Below are 22,746 nucleotides of genomic sequence, written 5' to 3' on the forward strand. Positions count from 1 at the left end.
TTCTGATCTCACATACAGCAGGAAGTGTCTATGATCTCACATACAGAAGGAAATGCCTATGATCTCACATACAGCAGGTAGTGCCTATGGTCTCACATACAGCAGGCAGTGCCTCTGATCTCACATACAGCAGGCAGTGCCTCTGATATCACATACAGCAGGCAGTGCCTCTGATCTCACATACAGCAGAAAGTGCCTCTGATCTCACATACAGCAGAAAGTGCCTCTGATATCACATACAGCAGGCAGTGCCTCTGATCTCACATACAGCAGGTAGTGCCTCGGATCTCACATACAGCAGGAAATGCCTATGATCTCACATACAGCAGGCTGTGTCTTTGATCTAACATACAGCAGGCGGTGCCTATGATCTCACATACAGCAGGCGGTGCCTATGATCTCACATACAGCAGGCGGTGCCTCTGATCTCACATACAGCAGGAAGTGCCTCTGATATCACATACAGCAGGCAGTGCCTCTGATCTCACATACAGCAGGCAGTGCCTATGATATCACATACAGCAGGAAGTGCCTCTGATCTCACATACAGAAGGCGGTGCCTAAAATCTCACATACAGCAGGCGGTGCCTATGATCTCACATACAGCAGGAAATGCCTCTGATCTCACATACAGCAGGAAATGCCTCTGATCTCACATACAGCAGGCAGTGCCTCTGATCTCACATACAGCAGAAAGTGCCTCTGATCTCACATACAGCAGAAAGTGCCTCTGATATCACATACAGCAGGCAGTGCCTCTGATCTCACATACAGCAGGAAATGCCTATGATCTCACATACAGCAGGCAGTGCCTCTGATCTCACATACAGCAGGTAGTGCCTATGGTCTCACATACAGCAGGCAGTGCCTCCGATCTCACATACAGCAGGCAGTGCCTCTGATATCACATACAGCAGGCAGTGCCTCTGATCTCACATGCAGCAGGAAGTGTCTGTGATCTCACATACAGCAAGTAATGCCTCTGATCTCACATACAGCAGGCAGTGCCTCTGATCTCACATACAGCAGAAAGTGCCTCTGATATCACATACAGCAGGCAGTGCCTCTGATCTCACATACAGCAGGAAATGCCTATGATCTCACATACAGCAGGTAGTGCCTATGGTCTCACATACAGCAGGCAGTGCCTCTGATCTCACATACAGCAGGCAGTGCCTCTGATCTCACATACAGCAGGTAGTGCCTATGGTCTCACATACAGCAGGCAGTGCCTCTGATCTCACATACAGCAGGAAGTGCCTATGATCTCACATTCAGCAGGAAGTGCTTCTGATCTCACATACAGCAGACAGTGTCTATGATCTCACATACAGCAAGTAATGCCTCTGATCTCACATACAGCAGGTAGTGCCTCTGATCTCACATACAGCAGAAAGTGCCTCTGATATCACATACAGCAGGAAATGCCTATGATCTCACATACAGCAGGTAGTGCCTCTGATCTCACATACAGCAGAAAGTGCCTCTGATATCACATACAGCAGGAAATGCCTATGATCTCACATACAGCAGGTAGTGCCTATGATCTCACATACAGCAGTAGGTGCCTCTGATATCACATACAGCAGGCATTGCTAATATCCCACATAAAGCAGGTAGTACCAGACTATGTATAACATAAAGGCTCAGTATCATACACAGCAGAAAGGCAGTCCATTGTCTAGTGGTGGTTTCTGCATGGCCTATACTGCTAGACTAGGTACCCAATATATGGCCCAGTGGCTGATATCATGTAGGTATTTGTAAAGCATCAGTATTCAAAATGAACGTGGGAGCAGTGGAAAAGGAAGGTGTACTGGGGAAAAGCTAACCACAATAGGCAGGTCCAGTCTCTCTTTCCTCATGCCAGCACAGTTTAGCCTGTGTACTGCATACACTTATTCCTCAGCCCGTTTTCTATCTGTTGTTTGCATTTTCACAATGTGCTTTTCATATTTCTAATAATTTATACATTTTTTTTATTCTTTAATGCAACCAATCAATTATTGGAATTTATTGGATACGAGCAAATGTAAAAATTGTACATGCATCCTTTCTGAATTATGTTATCTAAATGTCTAATACCATATGCAGATCTGTGCACCCTAAAACAAACTCAAAAATGTTTCAGCATTTAAAAAAAATGTTTGTTTAAAGGACTCCTTTATGCTTGAGCTCTGACAATTGTATGCTTTATTTGTACATTACTAATAAGGTGCAGGTAATATCACAGAAACTCACCTGTGAGGTTAATACTTTCCATCCTACTGACAGTCCTAGTATGGGTTGTACCATAGATCTACAGCCGGTTATTGTGCTGAGTTGTGAGCTGGGTTGCACAGCAATCACTGACTGATAACCTAGGTATGTATGGTATATCTATAGCTAGTGCTCCTTCATTGTATAGGACAGTGCACTGCTGGGTTACTCTACTAAGTAGCACAGTAGAGAGCTGGTTTATTTCCCTCTCTCCCTCCCTTCCAGCCTCAGGAGAGAGGAACTGTCCGGATTCTTTATACTCAGAGCCTCTTCAAAGATACCTTTAGGTTGGATTCTGCCTGGGGGTGATCTCCTTCCAGACTCAATTGGAAGCTAGATAAAGGCCTTGAAGTTGAAAAGCAAATTGGAGGGTGGTGAGAGGGGGAATGAGAGGGGGTAGAGGCTGCAGACTTTTCAAACATAGCCGGGAGACTAGGGAATCACTCAACTCCATAGACTAAGTTCTGGTGGAACAGAGATTGTACTGCAACTTATAACATGTCTTGAGAGGTGCTGGGTGGTCAGAGATATACTGAAAGGGACATTGTATAGCAAAAATCCCTTAATTTTAGTAGAACTAGCGCTGCAGAATCTGTTGGCGCTCTACAAATACCTGATAATAATAATAATAACAAGTCATTTTGGCACTAGTTTCCTCCTTGCAAAAAGTTAAACCCATAGCTAATGTCCCTGAGCATGACACAGCTGATGAGCCAATTAGAAGTAACATACACATGTAGCCATAGCCGCCAATCTTCATCTACAGTGTTATGGTTCCTAATCAGGGCATTAGCTATATATTTAACTCCTTTGTGCGGCTTAAACACCTAGAAATCAACACTAATGCAAAAATGACGTATTCTAATGAATTAGAGCAATTCATTTTCTTGTCCCTTTAAAATGTATGCTCTCCTAGATTCAGTAAGTTTGTTTTTCTAAATCTTCTATACATAAAGGTGCATTAGCGCTCTCTCTCTCTCTGCTATATTCCTCCTTACCCAAGTGCCAACTGGTTGCTGATGTAAACAAACTTTATCAATCTACTATTTGGAATGGGGGAAAGGGTCAACACAATTGCACCAAAACGTTTTCCGCCATCACTTGTTGTAGGAAGCTTGTTCACAACCATATGCAATCCAGAGAATAGGGAGGCATGGGTATATCTGTTGTGTATGTATGGCACGTGTAGCTAGTGTCTGTCTATCATATACAGATATTTCTCTGTAAATAGACTTACGATCACTGCACAAGCGACTTGCAGCAACCTGACATCCTAGACATAAAAAATACCTAAAGACAAGCAACTCTCTTCACCACTTACCTTGTAACCCGAAGATTTGATGTGAACACCTCTCTTGGTCAGAGTGGATTTCATGCGAATAAAGAAGGAACGCTCTAACGTGTTATCCTGAGGGAGAGTCCCAGGGCTGGCAGACTCCACTGTGAAGAGAGAACAGGAGGCAATAAGGCAAACAAAAATATTAAGCAGAGGACAATATGTCAAACTGGAGCACCACCATACCACATGCACAAGAGTAGAAGACGTGTTGCTATCCTGACAGTAACAAAAAAAGCAATTGGGAAGGAAACAGGGTGGGGGAGACACACATTGCCCATATGCAGAGGGCTCTCTTATGCTTGTAATGTTTCTCTCTCATCCCGTGGCATCAAACTTATTTCTTTTATCAGACGGCTCCCATTTTGAATTAAACAAGCTCATTAGTTTTAATCAAAAGCTTAAAGATCAAACACCGGACAGTGCTTGCTTCATATCCGACTGGTTGGAGCATCCATTGCGCTGCTTTACCAGAGAATGGGATCACAGACGTGGTACAGAGGGCAAATACAATCACACAATATTAATGGCTTAATTAGAAGTGTAATCTCAGCAGTCATTAAACAGTCCCTTATAGGATACAAAAGTATCAATAGCAGTAACATGTTTATAGGATTATAATGTAAAAATGACGGTGACATTTTTAAGGATTTGGTCTAGGAAGTACTAACCAATGAAACAATTAAAGGGGCATTACATTTATGATATATATACAGTATATATATATATATATATATATATATATCATTGTTCTTCACAGTAAACATTTTCTAGCCAGGTGGCATTATGAAGTAGCTGAGTGGGTGCATTATAATATTTTCTAATATTATATAGTTTTTCTGCTATACAAATCACAAATTTATTGCATAAATGTATTTGATGCTAATTTGTGCAATACACAATTGAATTTTTTTAATATTAGCTAACTTTATCTTAATAAAATTTTAGTCTAGTGGTCAGTAAAATCAGCCGGGTGGTGCAACCGCAAAAAGGTCCTGAGGAGAACACTGTATCCTATATAATAAAAGGCCAAGTGTGTTTGTCCGAAGCTGTCATGCGCAGTAGAGACTGCGTGCGAGGACAAACACACCTGGCCCTCCAACTGACCTGGCGTTGTGTGGTGGAGTGGGCGTGACCGGGCGGATAGGGGTGGGCGTGACCGGGCATGACGTGGTCGGGGCCAGGCATGGGCGGGGCCAGATGTCGGGCGGCTGCAGAAGTGCAGAGAGACAGAGAGCTCTAAAGAGGGTGGATAGAGAGAGCAGAAGAGGGTGGATAGAGAGAGCAGAAGAAGGGGGATAGAGAGAGGGAGAGAGAGACAACAAAAGAGAGGGGGGAGAGAGACAGCAAAAGAGAGGGGTGGGAGAGAGACAGCAAAACAGAGGGGGGAGAGAGACAGCAAAAGAGAGGGGGAGAGAGACAGCAAAAGAGAGGGGGAGAAAGACAGAAAAAGAGAGGGGGAGAGAGACAGCAAAAGAGAGGGGGGAGAGAGACAGCAAAAGAGAGTAAGGAGAGAGACAGCAAAAGAGAGTAAGGAGAGAGACAGCAAAAGAGAGGGGGCAGAGAGACAGCAAAAGAGAGGGGGGAGAGAGACAGCAAAAGAGAGGGGGCAGAGAGACAGCAAAAGAGAGGTGGGAGAGAGAGACAGCAAAAGAGAGGGGGGAGAGAGACAGCAAAAGAGAGGGGGAGCGTGCACAAAAGAGAGGGGGGAGCGTGCACAAAAGAGAGGGGGGAGAGAGCGCAAAAGAGAGGGGGGAGAGAGACAGAAAAAGAGAGGGGGAGAGAGACAGCAAAAGTGAGTAAGGAGTGAGACAGCAAAAGAGAGGGGGCAGAGAGACAGCAAAAGAGAGGGGGGAGAGAGACAGCAAAAGAGAGGGGGGGGAGAGAGACAGCAAAAGAGAGGGGGAGAGTGCACAAAAGAGAGGAGGAGCGTGCACAAAAGAGAGGGGGGAGAGTGCACAAAAGAGAGGAGGAAGAGCGCAAAAGAGAGGGGGAGAGAGCGCAAAAGAGAGGGGGGAGAGAGACAGAAAAAGAGAGGGGGGAGAGAGACAGCAAAAGTGAGTAAGGAGTGAGACAGCAAAAGAGAGGGGGCAGAGAGACAGCAAAAGAGAGGGGGGAGAGAGACAGCAAAAGAGAGGGGGGGGAGAGAGACAGCAAAAGAGAGGGGGAGAGTGCACAAAAGAGAGGGGGAGCGTGCACAAAAGAGAGGGGGGAGAGTGCACAAAAGAGAGGAGGAAGAGCGCAAAAGAGAGGGGGAGAGAGCGCAAAAGAGAGGGGGGAGAGAGCGCAAAAAAAAGGGGAGAGAGCGCAAAAGAGAGGGGGGTAGAGAGTGCAAAAGAGAGGGGGAGAGAGTGCAAAAGAGAGGGGGAGAGAGTGCAAAACAGAGGGGGGAGAGAGAGCAAAAGAGAGGGTAGAAAGAGAGAGCAAAAGAGAGGGGGGATAGAGAGAGAGCAAGGGGTGGGACCGCTGTACTGCAAAAAATGGCCCATGTACACGGGCTTTAGGACTAGTATATCATAAATTAATTGCTGTATTGCAAAAGATTTGCATTTAAAATACAAGTTTTAAAAATAATTTGTACAATTTGCATTGTTTTGCATTACAGGGACACAACAGACTCTAAACTTTCTCTTTGCTGTCTTTTTAAAACCTTTTGTTTCACAAAACAGTTAACCAGACCTCTGAGGATGCACTATACCAACGAGCATTAACTTCAATTGCTCTCAAGCGATCACGTTTACTTTTAACTTGTAATACGAGCGCAACACACGTTTGAAAAATCTTTTTTTGAAAAATCTTTGAGCTGAATTGTTTATTTTATACGGACAACTGACAAACAGTACTGAGAACTTACAACAATCTCCTTCAAAACAAAGAAAACATTTTAAATCTTTATTCTTTCTTTTAAAATGGAAGAAACCAACTCCCCTTTGCCCCATATTCAAAAGTAATTATAGTTTGAATCTTTATCTGTCCATCCAGGAATGAAAGAGCAGAGAGCATTTCAACTGCTAATTTTAGGATAAAAAAAAAAATAGAAATCGAAAATAGCAGTTGTTTAAAATCTCATGCGCATTACTAATGTACCTTGATCTTTAACTAGATATTGGCAGAGTGGGGGATTTTCGGGATATAATAATAATGTGGGAATAAATATAAAACCTCTGAGCAAAGGCAGAGAAGGGGTTACTGAGCGGTGCACTGCCTGCGTACTGTGGGTTTATTTCCTCGGGCAGTCTCTCTTTCTGTCTTTCTTGTGTCTCTGCCTGCTCTCTCTCTCTCTGTCAGTAGACCCAGTGGATTAGCAGACTACTGAGAATTCGCTTTTAAAAGCAGCTCTTTTAAAAGGGTCAGATAAAGAGAGAGAGCAAGAGGGAGAGAGAGAGAAAGACTGTCAAAATGAGCCTTAGACAAAGATTTATTATAAACGATTTAGAGGGCTTAATGTATGTATCCCCAATGAGGCCTCACAGCGAAGAGAGGAGAGAGATGGATTGTGAGAGACGGCAGGGAGGAAGGAGGGGGTCTCTGTGCCCCCCTCACACACAGCATGAGTCTGGAAATGCGCTCCATATTTCAAAACAAGAATTGTTCTATTGTCATAGCAAGGACTGAGAATAATAGATGAGGATAGGTCTAACCAACAGGCTGAAGAAGCAGGGGGCACCATGGGAGGAGTCATCCTGATCTAACATAGTGTGATACCAAAGACCTGAGACCACAACTTTATGGATACACAAATTACTGTTTATTCTCATGGACGCCCCTTTAATCGTATTCGATCATATACCCTCATGCTGATAATGTTAATCTACTTCTGAACTCAAACTTGGTTATATAACACCACTAACATCTCCTATAGCTACCTATATGTCTTATATACCCTCTCTAGGGGGCATATTTATCAAGCTCCGTATGGAGCTTGATGCTCCGTGTCTAAAGACCGCTGCTCCAAAACCTGTCCTTCTGCTCTGAGACGGCAGACAAAAATCGCCAGAAATCAACCCGATCCGGTTGATTGACACTCCCTGCTAGCGGGCAATTGGCCGCCAATCTGCAGGGGGCGGCATTGCACCAGCAGTTCACAAGAACTGCTGGTGCAATGATAAATGCCCAGAGGGTATGCTGTTGGCATTTATCGATGTGCAGCGGACATGATCCGCTATATCGGATCATGTCCGCTCGCACAATCATAAATATATAACTTATTCAATTGCTCAATACATGTTAACAGAATCCTCCAATGGATCTATATAAAATAAACTTATAATGCCTCCTATTGCTCCACAGAAGTTCAACCTATAATGCCTCTCTTTTACCTCCTGCTATAAACCTTCATATTTTGTCATATAACTTCCTGTTATAAGCCCTACTCTCCTGCCATTTAACCTCTCGCTATGGGGTATATTTATCATAGTGCTTGAAGGCTCGCCGGAAACAAGGGGAATCAGGCTCCATACGGAGCTTGATAAATCGGCCTCTATAACTTCTCTTTCATCATAAAACCTCTTACTAAAGCTCCTCCTTTTTACCTTATAACCTCTTTCTATAACTCCTCCTCTTTTGCCATATTACATTGTGCTATAACTCTCTATAAAACCTACCATCTCTCTATATAACTCTACCAATAACCCCTCTTACTGCTCTATTTAACCTCCGATTATAATTTTTCCTATTACTCCATATACAGTCATATTAATTAAAATTGCACTATAGATTTCCCACTAAGATCATTAACAGTATAGAATGTTTTAATAAATATCTATCTAGGTGTACACTTCCAGCTGATAAGATAAACATTTAGGGCCAGATTATGAGTGGAGTGCAAAATTGCACCTTCGCAAGCGCAATATTTGCGCTCTACTTGTAATACCAGCACACGCAATTCTGCACTGGTATTTCAAGTAGCCCACAATGTGAACGCAAGCTCACGTTTGCATTGCATGGAAGCTTTGCGCACAATAGAGCTCGCTTCCATAGGCTCCAATGGGAACCTCATTCTCATGCCATCAGATACTGCATGAGCACCTCGCGCAGTGAAGAGGGTAAGCCGTGCAGCGACGGGCAGCAGATTTATATATAAATGTATATGAATATATATTTATGTGTTTATATGTGTATATACACATATTAACACAAATATATATAAGTGTATAAGCATATACATATATATTTACAGCTATGTAAAGGCACTTTACATTGATGTTTTTTTTTTTGTAACACCCCACACCCACCAAATTAAAACCCTAAAAACTGCTTTGTGCAGTTATTTTTTATTTAAAAAAAACAAAACATTACAGTATACTTTAATTTGGTGCAAATTGGGCACTTTTTGAAAATTAACCAGAGATCTGATCTCTGGTCACTTTTCGGAGGTCTAATTGCTACCGTGAGCTTGCGGTAGCAATAACCAGCTAGTAATGGCTAGTTATTTATCGTACGTCTGTAAACGGGCAAATTTGTGGGCGCATTATAAATTAGCGATCGATTTGTAATCTAGCCCTTAGTTACTGGTCATTCAGTATGCTGACTTGTAATCTAGCCCTTAGTTACTGGTCATTCAGTATGCTGACTTGTAATCTAGCCCTTAGTTACTGGTCATTCAGTATGCTGACTTGTAATCTAGCCCTTAGTTACTGGTCATTCAGTATGCTGACTTGTAATCTAGCCCTTAGTTACTGGTCATTCAGTATGCTGACTTGTAATCTAGCCCTTAGTTACTGGTCATTCAGTATGCTGACTTGTAATCTAGCCCTTAGTTACTGGTCATTCAGTATGCTGACTTGTAATCTAGCCCTTAGTTACTGGTCATTCCGTATGCTGACTTGTAATCTAGCCCTTAGTTACTGGTCATTCAGTATGCTGATTTGTAATCTAGCCCTTAGTTACTGGTCATTCAGTATGCTGACTTGTAATCTAGCCATTAGTTACTGGTCATTCAGTATGCTGACTTGTAATCTAGCCCTTAGTTACTGGTCATTCAGTATGCTGACTTGTAATCTAGCCCTTAGTTACTGGTCATTCAGTATGCTGACTTGTAATCTAGCCCTTAGCTATTGGTCATTCCGTATGCTGACTTGTAATCTAGCCCTTAGTTACTGGTCATTCAGTATGCTGACTTGTAATCTAGCCCTTAGTTACTGGTCATTCAGTATGCTGACTTGTAATCTAGCCCTTAGTTATTGGTCATTCAGTATGCTGACTTGTAATCTAGCCCTTAGTTACTGGTCATTCAGTATGCTGACTTGTAATCTAGCCCTTAGTTATTGGTCATTCAGTATGCTGACTTGTAATCTAGCCCTTAGTTACTGGTCATTCAGTATGCTGACTTGTAATCTAGCCCTTAGTTACTGGTCATTCCGTATGCTGACTTGTAATCTAGCCCTTAGTTACTGGTCATTCAGTATGCTGACTTGTAATCTAGCCCTTAGTTACTGGTCATTCAGTATGCTGAATTGTAATCTAGCCCTTAGTTACTGGTCATTCAGTATGCTGACTTGTAATCTAGCCCTTAGCTATTGGTCATTCAGTATGCTGACTTGTAATAATGATGAGCCCCACTGCATTTTCCCAGTTATCTTTGACATGAGATATCCACAAAATACGTACTTAGCACTTAGTTATTTATCATGCTTTGCAGTTTCATTTGTGAATAAAATGGTTCAATAACAGTGATTTTACATTGCCTCCTGCATGGTCCTAGCAGGTGTGTTGTGTTTGGACTATTTTATCAACTTTAGTTCTGATACCTGCTGCCTGTCTTGTCTAATGTTAGAAATATACGAAATTGAAAGGAACAAATTAATATGCAAATTTCGTCAGCTTTGTAATAAAAAATGTCCTTGGAAGAAAAAAAAAAAACCAGCATTTAAAAAAAAAAAGGAAAAAGAAAAGGTACAGGACTCGGGAGGTTTGGGGTTTACATTACTGCGGCCCCAGGATCTGGGATGATATTGGAGAGGCAGAGAAGCCCGCTAGGAAATCAGGAAAAAGATCTGACTTGGAAAGAATTATGATAAAGAAGAAAGTACGCACTGCCTGAACAAATGGATTCGCTCTCACAGGGCCTGGCTGCTCGCTATTCACACGGAATTAACCAGATTCGCTGCTGGCTTTAACCCATTGTCTGCTGTGGAGGAAAGAGGAAGTTGAGTATTTGTACAGGAATTTCAGCATATTGTTTGTAACATATATAGGCCTAGGTTACGAATGAAGCACAAAATATCATGAACGCGATATTTGCACTCCTCTCAGTAATAACAGCGCACGCAAATGTGCGCTGGTATTACAAGTTAAGCACAATGCGAACACAACCTCGCATTCGCATTGCCTGGAAGCATTGTGCTCACGAGAGCGAACTTTCATAGGTTCCAGTGGGAACCTCATTCTGATGCAATGAGACACGGCAAAGAACCTAGCGCAGCTCAGGGGGTAAGTTGTGCAGCGTTGGGCAGCACATTTAAAATATATATGTATATGAATATATACATATATAATTATATGTTTATATGTGTATAATGTATACACATATTAACACAAAAATATATATGTACATAAACATATATATCTACAGTTTTTTAATTAAATATTTTTATTAAGTTTTTACAATGAGTGTACATTTTGAGGACCATTTATCAAGATCCGAATGGAGCTTGAGAGCCGTGTTTCTGGCGAGTCTGCAGTTATGAAGCAGCGGTCTAAAGACCGATGCTCAATAACGCTGTCCGCCTGCTCTGAGCAGGCGGATAGAGATTGCCGGAATTCAACCCGATTGTTCTCGATCGGACCGCTGCTTCATAACTGCAGACTCGCCAGAAACACGGCTCTCAAGCTCCATTCGGATCTTGATAAATGGTCCTCAAAATGTACACTCATTGTAAAAACTTAATAAAAATATTTAATTAAAAAACTGTAGATATATAGATCAGGTCCAACATACCTTTGATAAATATCCCCCAAAGTGAAATTCTACAGTTACAATCATCGTACAAGGAATAGCAATATATCTACAGTTTAAAACACAGTCCCCATAGACAGCTATTTAAAGGCACTTCATCCCTTCACTTTAAAACCTTATAACTGCTTTGTGCAGTTATTTATTTTTGCTCATATTTTTTATTTTAATAAAGGAATTGTATACTTTATTTGTGGGGCAATTGAGGGCCTTTTTTTTTTTTAATTAACCAGATGTCTGACCTCTGGTTAGTTGCACTTAGCACAAAGTGCTCTGGCGAGCTTGCGGGAGCATTAAGCAGCCACTTGTAATGGCTGGTTATTTAACGTGTGCCCGTAAACGGGCAAATTTCCCCTTTTACAGGCACACATTAAAGTAGTGCTTCACTTGTAATCTAGCCAACAGTGGGTTATAATTTTAGGTGGAGCTGATTGTTTCATGTATGGAGGCTTGTTAGATTTCTGCCAATATTTGTTATATGTTACTGTAACTTTAGCAGTATAAACAAAATCAATTGCAGCCAAATAAAATATATCTCCTCTTATGATTAAATAGTGTATAATTAAATGGGTAGGCACAATCCCCAAAGCATAGGTTCCTAAATAATAAAAAAAAAGCCTGTTACTGCATATAAAGGGTTTAGGACGTATGATTTTAAAAGATTTGACCTAAACATAGAACAAAAGATTTAAAAGCATCCAACGTGCTCATTCAAACAAAGTTCACGCGAAACTCTTGAATGTCTTGTGAAACACAGAGTTCTTGCAGTTGTTTTCATTAGAAAAGCAGTAATTTATTAACTTTATACAGTGGCTCTAGTGTGTACCAGTGGTCAGGGCACAATTACACACACAGTCAGCAGGCAAGCAGGACTGGGTGTTACTTCTAGCAAGCTTTGGTACACTGGGCAGTCACAAATTAACAAAGTTTAGTTATAAAGAAGCCCCATTAGATACTGAAATATACACATCCATTCATGTTCAAATGCAGGAGAAAGCATCCAACATACACACCTGCAGATAAATACAATTACCATAAAACACTGAGTTGTACTTCTATAGGTGAAGTTGTGCACACAAATATATCTGCATACAGAAGCTACCCAAACCTTAGCAGATAATGAGTATGAACACAATAACATAATCTTCATTGAAGTTCACCTTTTCACACACTTAACAGGTGCATTGAACATATTTGTGAAGTCAAAGGTGTGTGTGCAGTTAAACTCACAGATCCTTCCATTTATCATTCAGCAGGTGTGGTGATGGTGAGTTTAATTGCATAAACACCCAGTAAGTAGGCTGTCATATTTCTTGTCAGCCGGGCCCTCTCTCTGCCAGAGACACGCTATCTCTAGCTGTTGTAATTGAATTGCTTGCGAGCCACAAGAGAGCAAGCCAACAACGCTGCAAGAAAGAGGGGGGAGAAAAGGGGATTGAGACTGTGGCGGGGGAAAGAGAGGCAGGCAGAGAAAGCGATGAGGAAAAATAGCAAAAGTGAAGGGAGGATGGGAGATGGGTAAAGGGAAGCAATGAAGGAGTTAAGCAGGGCGAGAAGGTTAGGAAAGTGAAGAAATGTATTGATGAGGCTACAGGCCAATAGTGGGATAGAATGGTGAGGAAAAGAGCGAGAGTAGAAAAGGAAGAAGAGATGGAGGGATAAAGGTAGGTAGAGTGCAGGGCGTAAGGAGGAAATTAGGGACAATAAAGGAAGTGGTGAAAGAATAGAAGTGTAGGCAATTAGAGACAGGGAAAGACTCTGTCCTATGACAATAAACCAATAAAAACAGACGTCTTAGGAACGGTGAAGAAAAAGGATGGAAGAGACTAGAGGGTAGAAGCGGCTCTATTTATCAACTGCAGATAAAAATCTAGAAAAATTAACGCCAAGCTGTACGTCATTCTGTGGCATTTTATAGACATGATTTATCTAGAGCTAAGTTTTACACAGTTCAATAAATATCCTTCATAAAATAACATAAACTGTGGGGTTCATTTAAATTCTTTTTCCTCTTCATCTTAATCTTGCCAGTATGAGGGACTGAGTAGAGGCAACAACGAAAGAGTAGGGAAGTTAGGTTATTATTAAAGAGATAGGCTGTGAATGCGGGGAAGGGAAGCTGAAAAAGGAATATAAAAAAAGAGAAATAATGGTGAATGATAATAAAAGGGGAGACACAGGGTAAGGAAGAAAAGAAAGAAAGAATGGCAAAGGTACGTAAATATACACAACCAACCGGAAAAACAGCAGGGACCTAGAGAGGCATACAGAAAAAGGCAGTCGAATATAGATTGATTGGAGAGGAACAAACGTAAAGATACAGAATGAGGCAGATCAGAAGAGATTGCTTGAGGCGGTGTGAGGGACGGTAATTGCTAGAAGGGATAACAGGCAGGCTTGTGGGAACAGGGTGTGTCATGGACAGAAAAAGTGAGGACAGGGCATGTTAGAGGGAGACTTATGGGAAGTGGGTTTATAGATAGGAAAGACTCGTTTAGAGATGCTGTACAAATGGGAGGCTGTGTGTGGGTGATCCAATCATTGTGAGGGTGTGTTTGGGAATGATATGTTGGAGAAAAATTCTCTTGTTCTGAGAGGGTTTGTGAGGGCGACACATAGAATAAGAGTTTGTAAAAAAGAAGACTCAAGAAACGAGAGAGGCTTGTGCACAAGGATGTGAAAGGCGAGAATTTGGGAAAGGAAAGCTCATGGGAGTGAGAAGGTATAAACAAGAAAGGGGATATGGAGGGAACTACTAAATAAACCTACATCTACCCGTCAAAAGCTATTATCAGCACATCACAGACCCAAACATATTTTACATGTGAGGTGCATACACCCAGGGCAGTATCTTGGCCTAGGTCAGCAAAACCTAAGCATATGGCAGTAAGATTTAGAGAGGTGGCATATTTTGAGGGCTAATTCTATGCCATGATGCCTTCTCACTACTAAGCTTTCAAAAAAAATTTTTTTGTTTTTTTATTAAAAACAAATTATCTCTGGTTGTCTAGGGGGGTGGAGGAACCCTCAATGTGACCACGACTTATGGCAACACATTCAAAAGTTATGTACCGAATCTAACACATGATGTGACCAGGCTGGGATACTCCACACTTCTTAAACAGCATACTGAAAAACAGAATTTATGTTTACCTGATAAATTACTTTCTCCAACGGTGTGTCCGGTCCACGGCGTCATCCTTACTTGTGGGATATTCTCTTCCCCAACAGGAAATGGCAAAGAGCCCAGCAAAGCTGGTCACATGATCCCTCCTAGGCTCCGCCTACCCCAGTCATTCGACCGACGTTAAGGAGGAATATTTGCATAGGAGAAACCATATGATACCGTGGTGACTGTAGTTAAAGAAAATAAATTATCAGACCTGATTAAAAAACCAGGGCGGGCCGTGGACCGGACACACCGTTGGAGAAAGTAATTTATCAGGTAAACATAAATTCTGTTTTCTCCAACATTGGTGTGTCCGGTCCACGGCGTCATCCTTACTTGTGGGAACCAATACCAAAGCTTTAGGACACGGATGAAGGGAGGGAGCAAATCAGGTCACCTAAATGGAAGGCACCACGGCTTGCAAAACCTTTCTCCCAAAAATAGCCTCAGAAGAAGCAAAAGTATCAAACTTGTAAAATTTGGTAAAAGTGTGCAGTGAAGACCAAGTCGCTGCCCTACATATCTGATCAACAGAAGCCTCGTTCTTGAAGGCCCATGTGGAAGCCACAGCCCTAGTGGAATGAGCTGTGATTCTTTCGGGAGGCTGCCGTCCGGCAGTCTCGTAAGCCAATCTGATGATGCTTTTAATCCAAAAAGAGAGAGAGGTAGAAGTTGCTTTTTGACCTCTCCTTTTACCGGAATAAACAACAAACAAGGAAGATGTTTGTCTAAAATCCTTTGTAGCATCTAAATAGAATTTTAGAGCGCGAACAACATCCAAATTGTGCAACAAACGTTCCTTCTTCGAAACTGGTTTCGGACACAGAGAAGGTACGACTATCTCCTGGTTAATGTTTTTGTTAGAAACAACTTTTGGAAGAAAACCAGGTTTAGTACGTAAAACCACCTTATCTGCATGGAACACCAGATAAGGAGGAGAACACTGCAGAGCAGATAATTCTGAAACTCTTCTAGCAGAAGAAATTGCAACCAAAAACAAAACTTTCCAAGATAATAACTTAATATCAACGGAATGTAAGGGTTCAAACGGAACCCCCTGAAGAACTGAAAGAACTAAGTTGAGACTCCAAGGAGGAGTCAAAGGTTTGTAAACAGGCTTGATTCTAACCAGAGCCTAAACAAAGGCTTGAACATCTGGCACAGCTGCCAGCTTTTTGTGAAGTAACACAGACAAGGCAGAAATCTGTCCCTTCAAGGAACTTGCAGATAATCCTTTTTCCAATCCTTCTTGAAGGAAGGATAGAATCTTAGGAATCTTAACCTTGTCCCAAGGGAATCCTTTAGATTCACACCAACAGATATATTTTTTCCATATTTTATGGTAAATTTTTCTAGTTACAGGCTTTCTGGCCTGAACAAGAGTTAAACACTAAAAAACTCTAAGCCATCTCCGTGGAGATGTTGCCTGTACAACGGCAAAGAGAATGACTGGGGTAGGCGGAGCCTAGGAGGGATCATGTGACCAGCTTTGCTGGGCTCTTTGCCATTTCCTGTTGGGGAAGAGAATATCCCACAAGTAAGGATGACGCCGTGGACCGGACACACCTATGTTGGAGAAATTTGGAAGTCTGTTTGTGAATTATAAAGTACCAAAAAACATGGCCTAGTTTGAAACTGCCACTGACTGATGCAGGTTACTTCCTAGTTCCCCACAGCTGGACTATAGAACACAAAGATGGGATGGGAGATATTAAAAGTTCCAAATCAAGTTGGCTTAGCAAGGACAGATTTTGGACCAACAGCACGTTAATCCAATAGGTCACTAGCACATCATTTTTTTCCCTATTTTAATCATCTTTGATTAAATCTGATAACTGATTGTACTAGATGGTTTGGGTTAATCTGAAAAATCTTGCTCACAAATTTCTGATCTCTTCAAAGACTGATCATAAATCTTTTAAATTTACAACCTCCATGGTCTGTAAACGATAAGTAAGCCAAAGTGACCACCAAGGGCTCAATTTATTATAGTGCGAGCGGACATGATATGATCATGTCTGCTGCACATCAATAAATGCCGACAGCATACGCTGTCTGCATTTATCATTGCACCAGCAGTTCTTGTGAACTGCTGGTGCAATACCGCCCCTTGCAGATTTGCGGCCCCCAAGTCATTAGAACAGACACAGTCAGAAACATCTATGTGTTAACCCCCCACAATAATACTTACTCTTATTATAGAAATGGTCATTTTAGCTACTTAATCATGTTATCTTAAAAGGGACATAATGCAATAATAAAAACTCTACAGTGTTTTTTGCAATTGCACACACACTTGCCCACAAAAAGGTTAATTACATAGGCCTGGATTACAAGTGGAGCACAAAACTTTTACCGCTTTTATAGATTAACATCACTCAAACCCAATCAATAGGACTTTTTTTTTTCTGCTAGAGTGAAAGTCTAGGGCATACTAACATCTCATGTAGTATAGCCCAGGTGCACTAAATCCCTCACATGGGGTGTGCTTAAGCAGTTATCCAATAAGGAGCTAAACAGAGGGTGCACTAAGCCAATGCTGCGTAAGTAGTGGAGTTTGTCATGTAGTTCTGTGCTATACTATTAATAATGATAATGGTTTACTTCAAGACTTATAAAGTGCTACACTTTACAGTGTTATTTTGGATTGTGTTTGATTGCAACACTTAACTCATCACTTGTAATACGAGCACTATGGGGCCCATTTATCAAAGGGCTTGCGGACCTGATCCGACACTGCGGATCAGGTCCGCAAGACCTCGCTAAATGCGGAGAGCAATACGCTCTCCACATTTAACATTGCACCAGCAGCTCACAAGAGCTGCTGGTGCAACGCCGCCCCCTGCTGACTCGCGGCCAATCGGCCGCCAGCAGGGAGCTGTCAATCAACCCGATCGTATTCGATCGGGTTGATTTCCGGCGGTTCCTGTCCGCCTGCTCAGAGCAGGCGGACAGGGTTATGAAGCAGCGGTCTTTAGACCGCTGCTTCATAACTTGTGTTTCTGGCGAGTCTGAAGACTCGCCAGAAACACGGCCCTTCAAGCTCCATACGGAGCTTGATAAATGGGCCTGCTTGACCAAGCTAATAGTGCACCATTAAAAAATATAGGGTGCTCTAAAAATGTTTTGGCCACATTAAGATTCTTTGATTAAAAAATTTAACCATCCACTTGTAATACCATTTTGTGCGTTATTCTTCGTGCAAGGTTATGCAAAACGTAACACAACCTGCACTATTGATTGCGCTTTACTTGTAATCTAGCCCATATGTGTTATAAATAGATCAGACACATTCATTAGCTAGTCCAATAGATTGCACCTCTTAAAAAGATGTTACCTATATGTTTAACTCCTTGTGGGGGTTAGACACATAGTTAACATCAATAATTTGATGATGATGATAACAAATTGATGCATTTTATTATTGCATGATTATGTACCATTAGACAACAGAAGATAAGGTGTAATATGATTTGGAAATGGGTTAAAAGGGGACAAACATGGATGAATTTAAACAGTAAAGACCTTTGGACAACAGACTGCCAGATGTTTCTACATGTGTTTGGCCAATAGGGTGACTGTTGGGAAGCGAAAGTGAACAACTGCTGTGTGGCTTCTGTTTGAGCGAAGAAAATATGCACTGGCAAAGCAGAATAAACAGAACCCCTCTCAATTCCAAAATTCAGTCAGTCCCTTTGTGTTCAGATACAGAGAACAACAGGAAAAAAACAGATTCCGGCATTACCCGGGAGACTGAGCGGGAGAGAATGAACAGGAGCTGAAAACCTAGCAATGAAAAAAAAAAATCACAAAACCACAAACGTGGAACTTCAATTAATTTAAAGCTTCAATCAGTAAAGGATAAATCCGTCACAGATCTAATTACTAAGACTCTCGGAAGGCCGGGGACAAGACGCCAATCTCGTGGCTGTTTGAACAGCGTGATGAACTGGGGAACGATGGATATCAAGTCATTTTGTTTAATTTATAAATGGATTTTCCCCTAATGCTTGAATTATCGCTGGCGTACAATAGAGGAGAGGGGGAACAAGAAGCTGCTGCTACCCCCACCGTAGCAAGAGACACTCAGTGACATTAGAAATAGGAGAGATAGTTGCCTGTTAACGATATCACATAGAAGATGATTGCAAGGTCGCATAATTCAAGCATTAAAGCCCAAAAAGATAAACACAAACCAGCAGATAAGATGTTTGCCTTTCACTGGACTGCTCATTTGTATAAAAATACATTTTCTTTTTTAAGAATGAGAGATAATTTCATTTTTTTTTTTTTTGCATGTTACACAAAACATAACCTTGCTTTCACACTACTTGTAAGATCACTGGATAATATATTCAACAGCTTGAATTATATGAAAGGGTAGGCGTTTCCAAAGCAGCTAAGTTATTTATTTGCTAACTCTACTCAAGAGTAAAACTAAAAAAATCGAGATCAAAACTGTGTTAATTTTCTTATACTCTCTATAGTTATCAGTTTTTAGGCATAAGCACCCACGTATGCCTAAAAACCTATAACTACAGAGAATTATTTGGAAAAAAATTGCACAGATAAAGGCTGAGATTACTTGAGCGCAAAAATATTACCACAATTGTGTATTAATATTGCTTGAGATTAATTAATAGTGCTTCTATTTTTTAGCTCATTTTTTATTGCTCATGCACATATAGGTTGTGTTACTATCTGCATGTTGGATAGTGTGAGTGCGCTAAATCCCTCACGTAATAGACCACTATGGAAGTGAGCGGTAAAATTCATGTCTGATATTGCTTGAGTGCTAGGCCGATGGTGCAAATAGTGGAGTTCATTGTGTAGTTCTGTGCTATAATAATAATGGTATTGAAAAGCACTACATTTTACAGCAATATTTTGGATTGCACTTGATTGCCACATGTAACTAACCAAGCGCAATAAACAAGCTAACAGCGCTCCCTGCACTATCAATTAAAAGTATAGGGCACTGTAAAAAAAGTTTTGGCTGCGTCAAGATGCGTTGAGTAAAATATTTAACCATCTACTTGTAATACCAGTTTGGAGTGCAAAATTCCAGTACACGCAAATGTGCGTTGGTATTACAAGTTAAGTGCAATGCGAGTTTAACCTCATGTTCACATTGCCTGGAAGTTTTGTGCTCACAAGAGCACATTTTCATAGGCACCAATAGAACCGTGTGCAAGAAAAGGGAGTAAGTTGCGCAGAAAATTGTAAAATATATATGTATATGAATATATACATATATTTATGTTTTTCTATGTCTATATATACATATATTTATGTTTTTCTATGTCTATATATACATATACAGTATTTATGTTTTTCTATGTCTATATATACATATATTTATGTTTTTCTGTCTATATATACATATACTTATGTTTTTCTATGTCTATATATACATATATTTATGTTTTTCTATGTCTATATATACATATATTTATGTTTTTCTATGTCTATATATACATATATTTATGTTTTTCTATGTCTATATGTACATATATTTATGTTTTTCTATGTCTATATATACATATATTTATGTTTTTCTATGTCTATATGTACATATATTTATGTTTTTATGTCTATATATACATATATTTATGTTTTTCTATGTCTATATATACATATATTTATGTTTTTCTATGTCTATATGTACATATATTTATGTTTTTCTATGTCTATATATACATATATTTATGTTTTTATATGTCTATATATACATATATTTATGTTTTTCTATGTCTATATATACATATATTTATGTTTTCTATGTCTATATATACTTATATTTATGTTTTCTATGTCTATATATACATATATTTATGTTTTTCTATGTCTATATGTACATATATTTATGTTTTCTATGTCTATATATACATATATTTATGTTTTTCTATGTCTATATATACATATATTTATGTTTTCTATGTCTATATATACATATATTTATGTTTTTCTATGTCTATATATACATATATTTATGTTTTTCTATGTCTATATATACATATATTTATGTTTTTCTATGTCTATATATACATATATTTATGTTTTTCTATGTCTATATGTACATATATTTATGTTTGTATGTCTATATATACATATATTTATGTTTTTCTATGTCTATATATACATATATTTATGTTTTTCTATGTCTATATGTACATATATTTATGTTTTTCTATGTCTATATATACATATATTTATGTTTTTCTATGTCTATATATACATATATTTATGTTTTTCTATGTCTATATGTACATATATTTATGTTTTCTATGTCTATATATACATATATTTATGTTTTTCTATGTCTATATATACATATATTTATGTTTTCTATGTCTATATATACATATATTTATGTTTTTCTATGTCTATATATACATATATTTATGTTTTTCTATGTCTATATATACATATATTTATGTTTTTCTATGTCTATATATACATATATTTATGTTTTTCTATGTCTATATGTACATATATTTATGTTTTTATGTCTATATATACATATATTTATGTTTTTCTATGTCTATATATACATATATTTATGTTTTTCTATGTCTATATGTACATATATTTATGTTTTTCTATGTCTATATATACATATATTTATGTTTTCTATGTCTATATATACATATATTTATGTTTTTCTATGTCTATATGTACATATATTTATGTTTTCTATGTCTATATATACATATATTTATGTTTTTCTATGTCTATATATACATATATTTATGTTTTCTATGTCTATATATACATATATTTATGTTTTTATATGTCTATATATACATATACTTATGTTTTTCTATGTCTATATATACATATATTTATGTTTTTATATGTCTATATACATATATTTATGTTTTTCTATGTCTATATGTACATATATTTATGTTTTTCTATGTCTATATATACATATATTTATGTTTTTCTATGTCTATATATACATATATTTATGTTTTTCTATGTCTATATATACATATATTTATGTTTTTCTATGTCTATATATACATATATTTATGTTTTTCTATGTCTATATATACATATATTTATGTTTTCTATGTCTATATATACATATATTTATGTTTTTCTATGTCTATATATACATATATTTATGTTTTTCTATCTCTATATATACTTATATTTATGTTTTCTATGTCTATATATACATATACTTATGTTTTTCTATGTCTATATATACATATATTTATGTTTTCTATGTCTATATATACATATATTTATGTTTTTCTATGTCTATATATACATATATTTATCTTTTCTATGTCTATATATACATATATTTATGTTTTTCTATGTCTATATATACATATATTTGTTTTCTATGTCTATATATAAATATATTTATGTTTTCTATGTCTATATATACATATACTTATGTTTTTCTATGTCTATATATACATATATTTATGTTTTCTATGTCTATATATACATATATTTATGTTTTCTATGTCTATATATACATATATTTATGTTTTTCTATGTCTATATATACATATATTTATGTTTTCTATGTCTATATATACATATATTTATGTTTTTCTATGTCTATATGTACATATATTTATGTTTTTCTATGTCTATATATACATATATTTATGTTTTCTATGTCTATATATACATATATTTATGTTTTTCTATGTCTATATGTACATATCATGATTATGTTTTCTATGTCTATATATACATATATTTATGTTTTCTATGTCTATATATACATATATTTGTTTTCTATGTCTATATATACATATATTTGTTTTCTATGTCTATATATACATATATTTATGTTTTTCTATGTCTATATATACATATATTTATGTTTTTCTATGTCTATATGTACATATATTTATGTTTTTCTATGTCTATATGTACATATATTTATGTTTTTCTATGTCTATATGTACATATATTTATGTTTTTCTATGTCTATATGTACATATATTTATGTTTTTCTATGTCTATATGTACATATATTTATGTTTTTCTATGTCT

General features: G+C 38.3%; 1 protein-coding gene across 1 annotated transcript in view; it reads right to left on the minus strand.

Moving 5' to 3' along the window:
- The window catches only part of NPAS3 (neuronal PAS domain protein 3), a 535,722-nt gene that overhangs the window by 122,799 nt on the left and 390,177 nt on the right, over positions 1–22,746 (minus strand). The window contains exon 5 of the mRNA XM_053697924.1: positions 3,581–3,699. Within this exon, the coding sequence (XP_053553899.1) occupies positions 3,581–3,699 (119 nt within the window). The remainder of the gene's footprint in view (positions 1–3,580; positions 3,700–22,746) is intronic.

The sequence above is a fragment of the Bombina bombina genome, chromosome 1 (assembly GCF_027579735.1).
Source record: "Bombina bombina isolate aBomBom1 chromosome 1, aBomBom1.pri, whole genome shotgun sequence".
NCBI classification, from domain to species: Eukaryota; Metazoa; Chordata; class Amphibia; order Anura; family Bombinatoridae; genus Bombina; species Bombina bombina.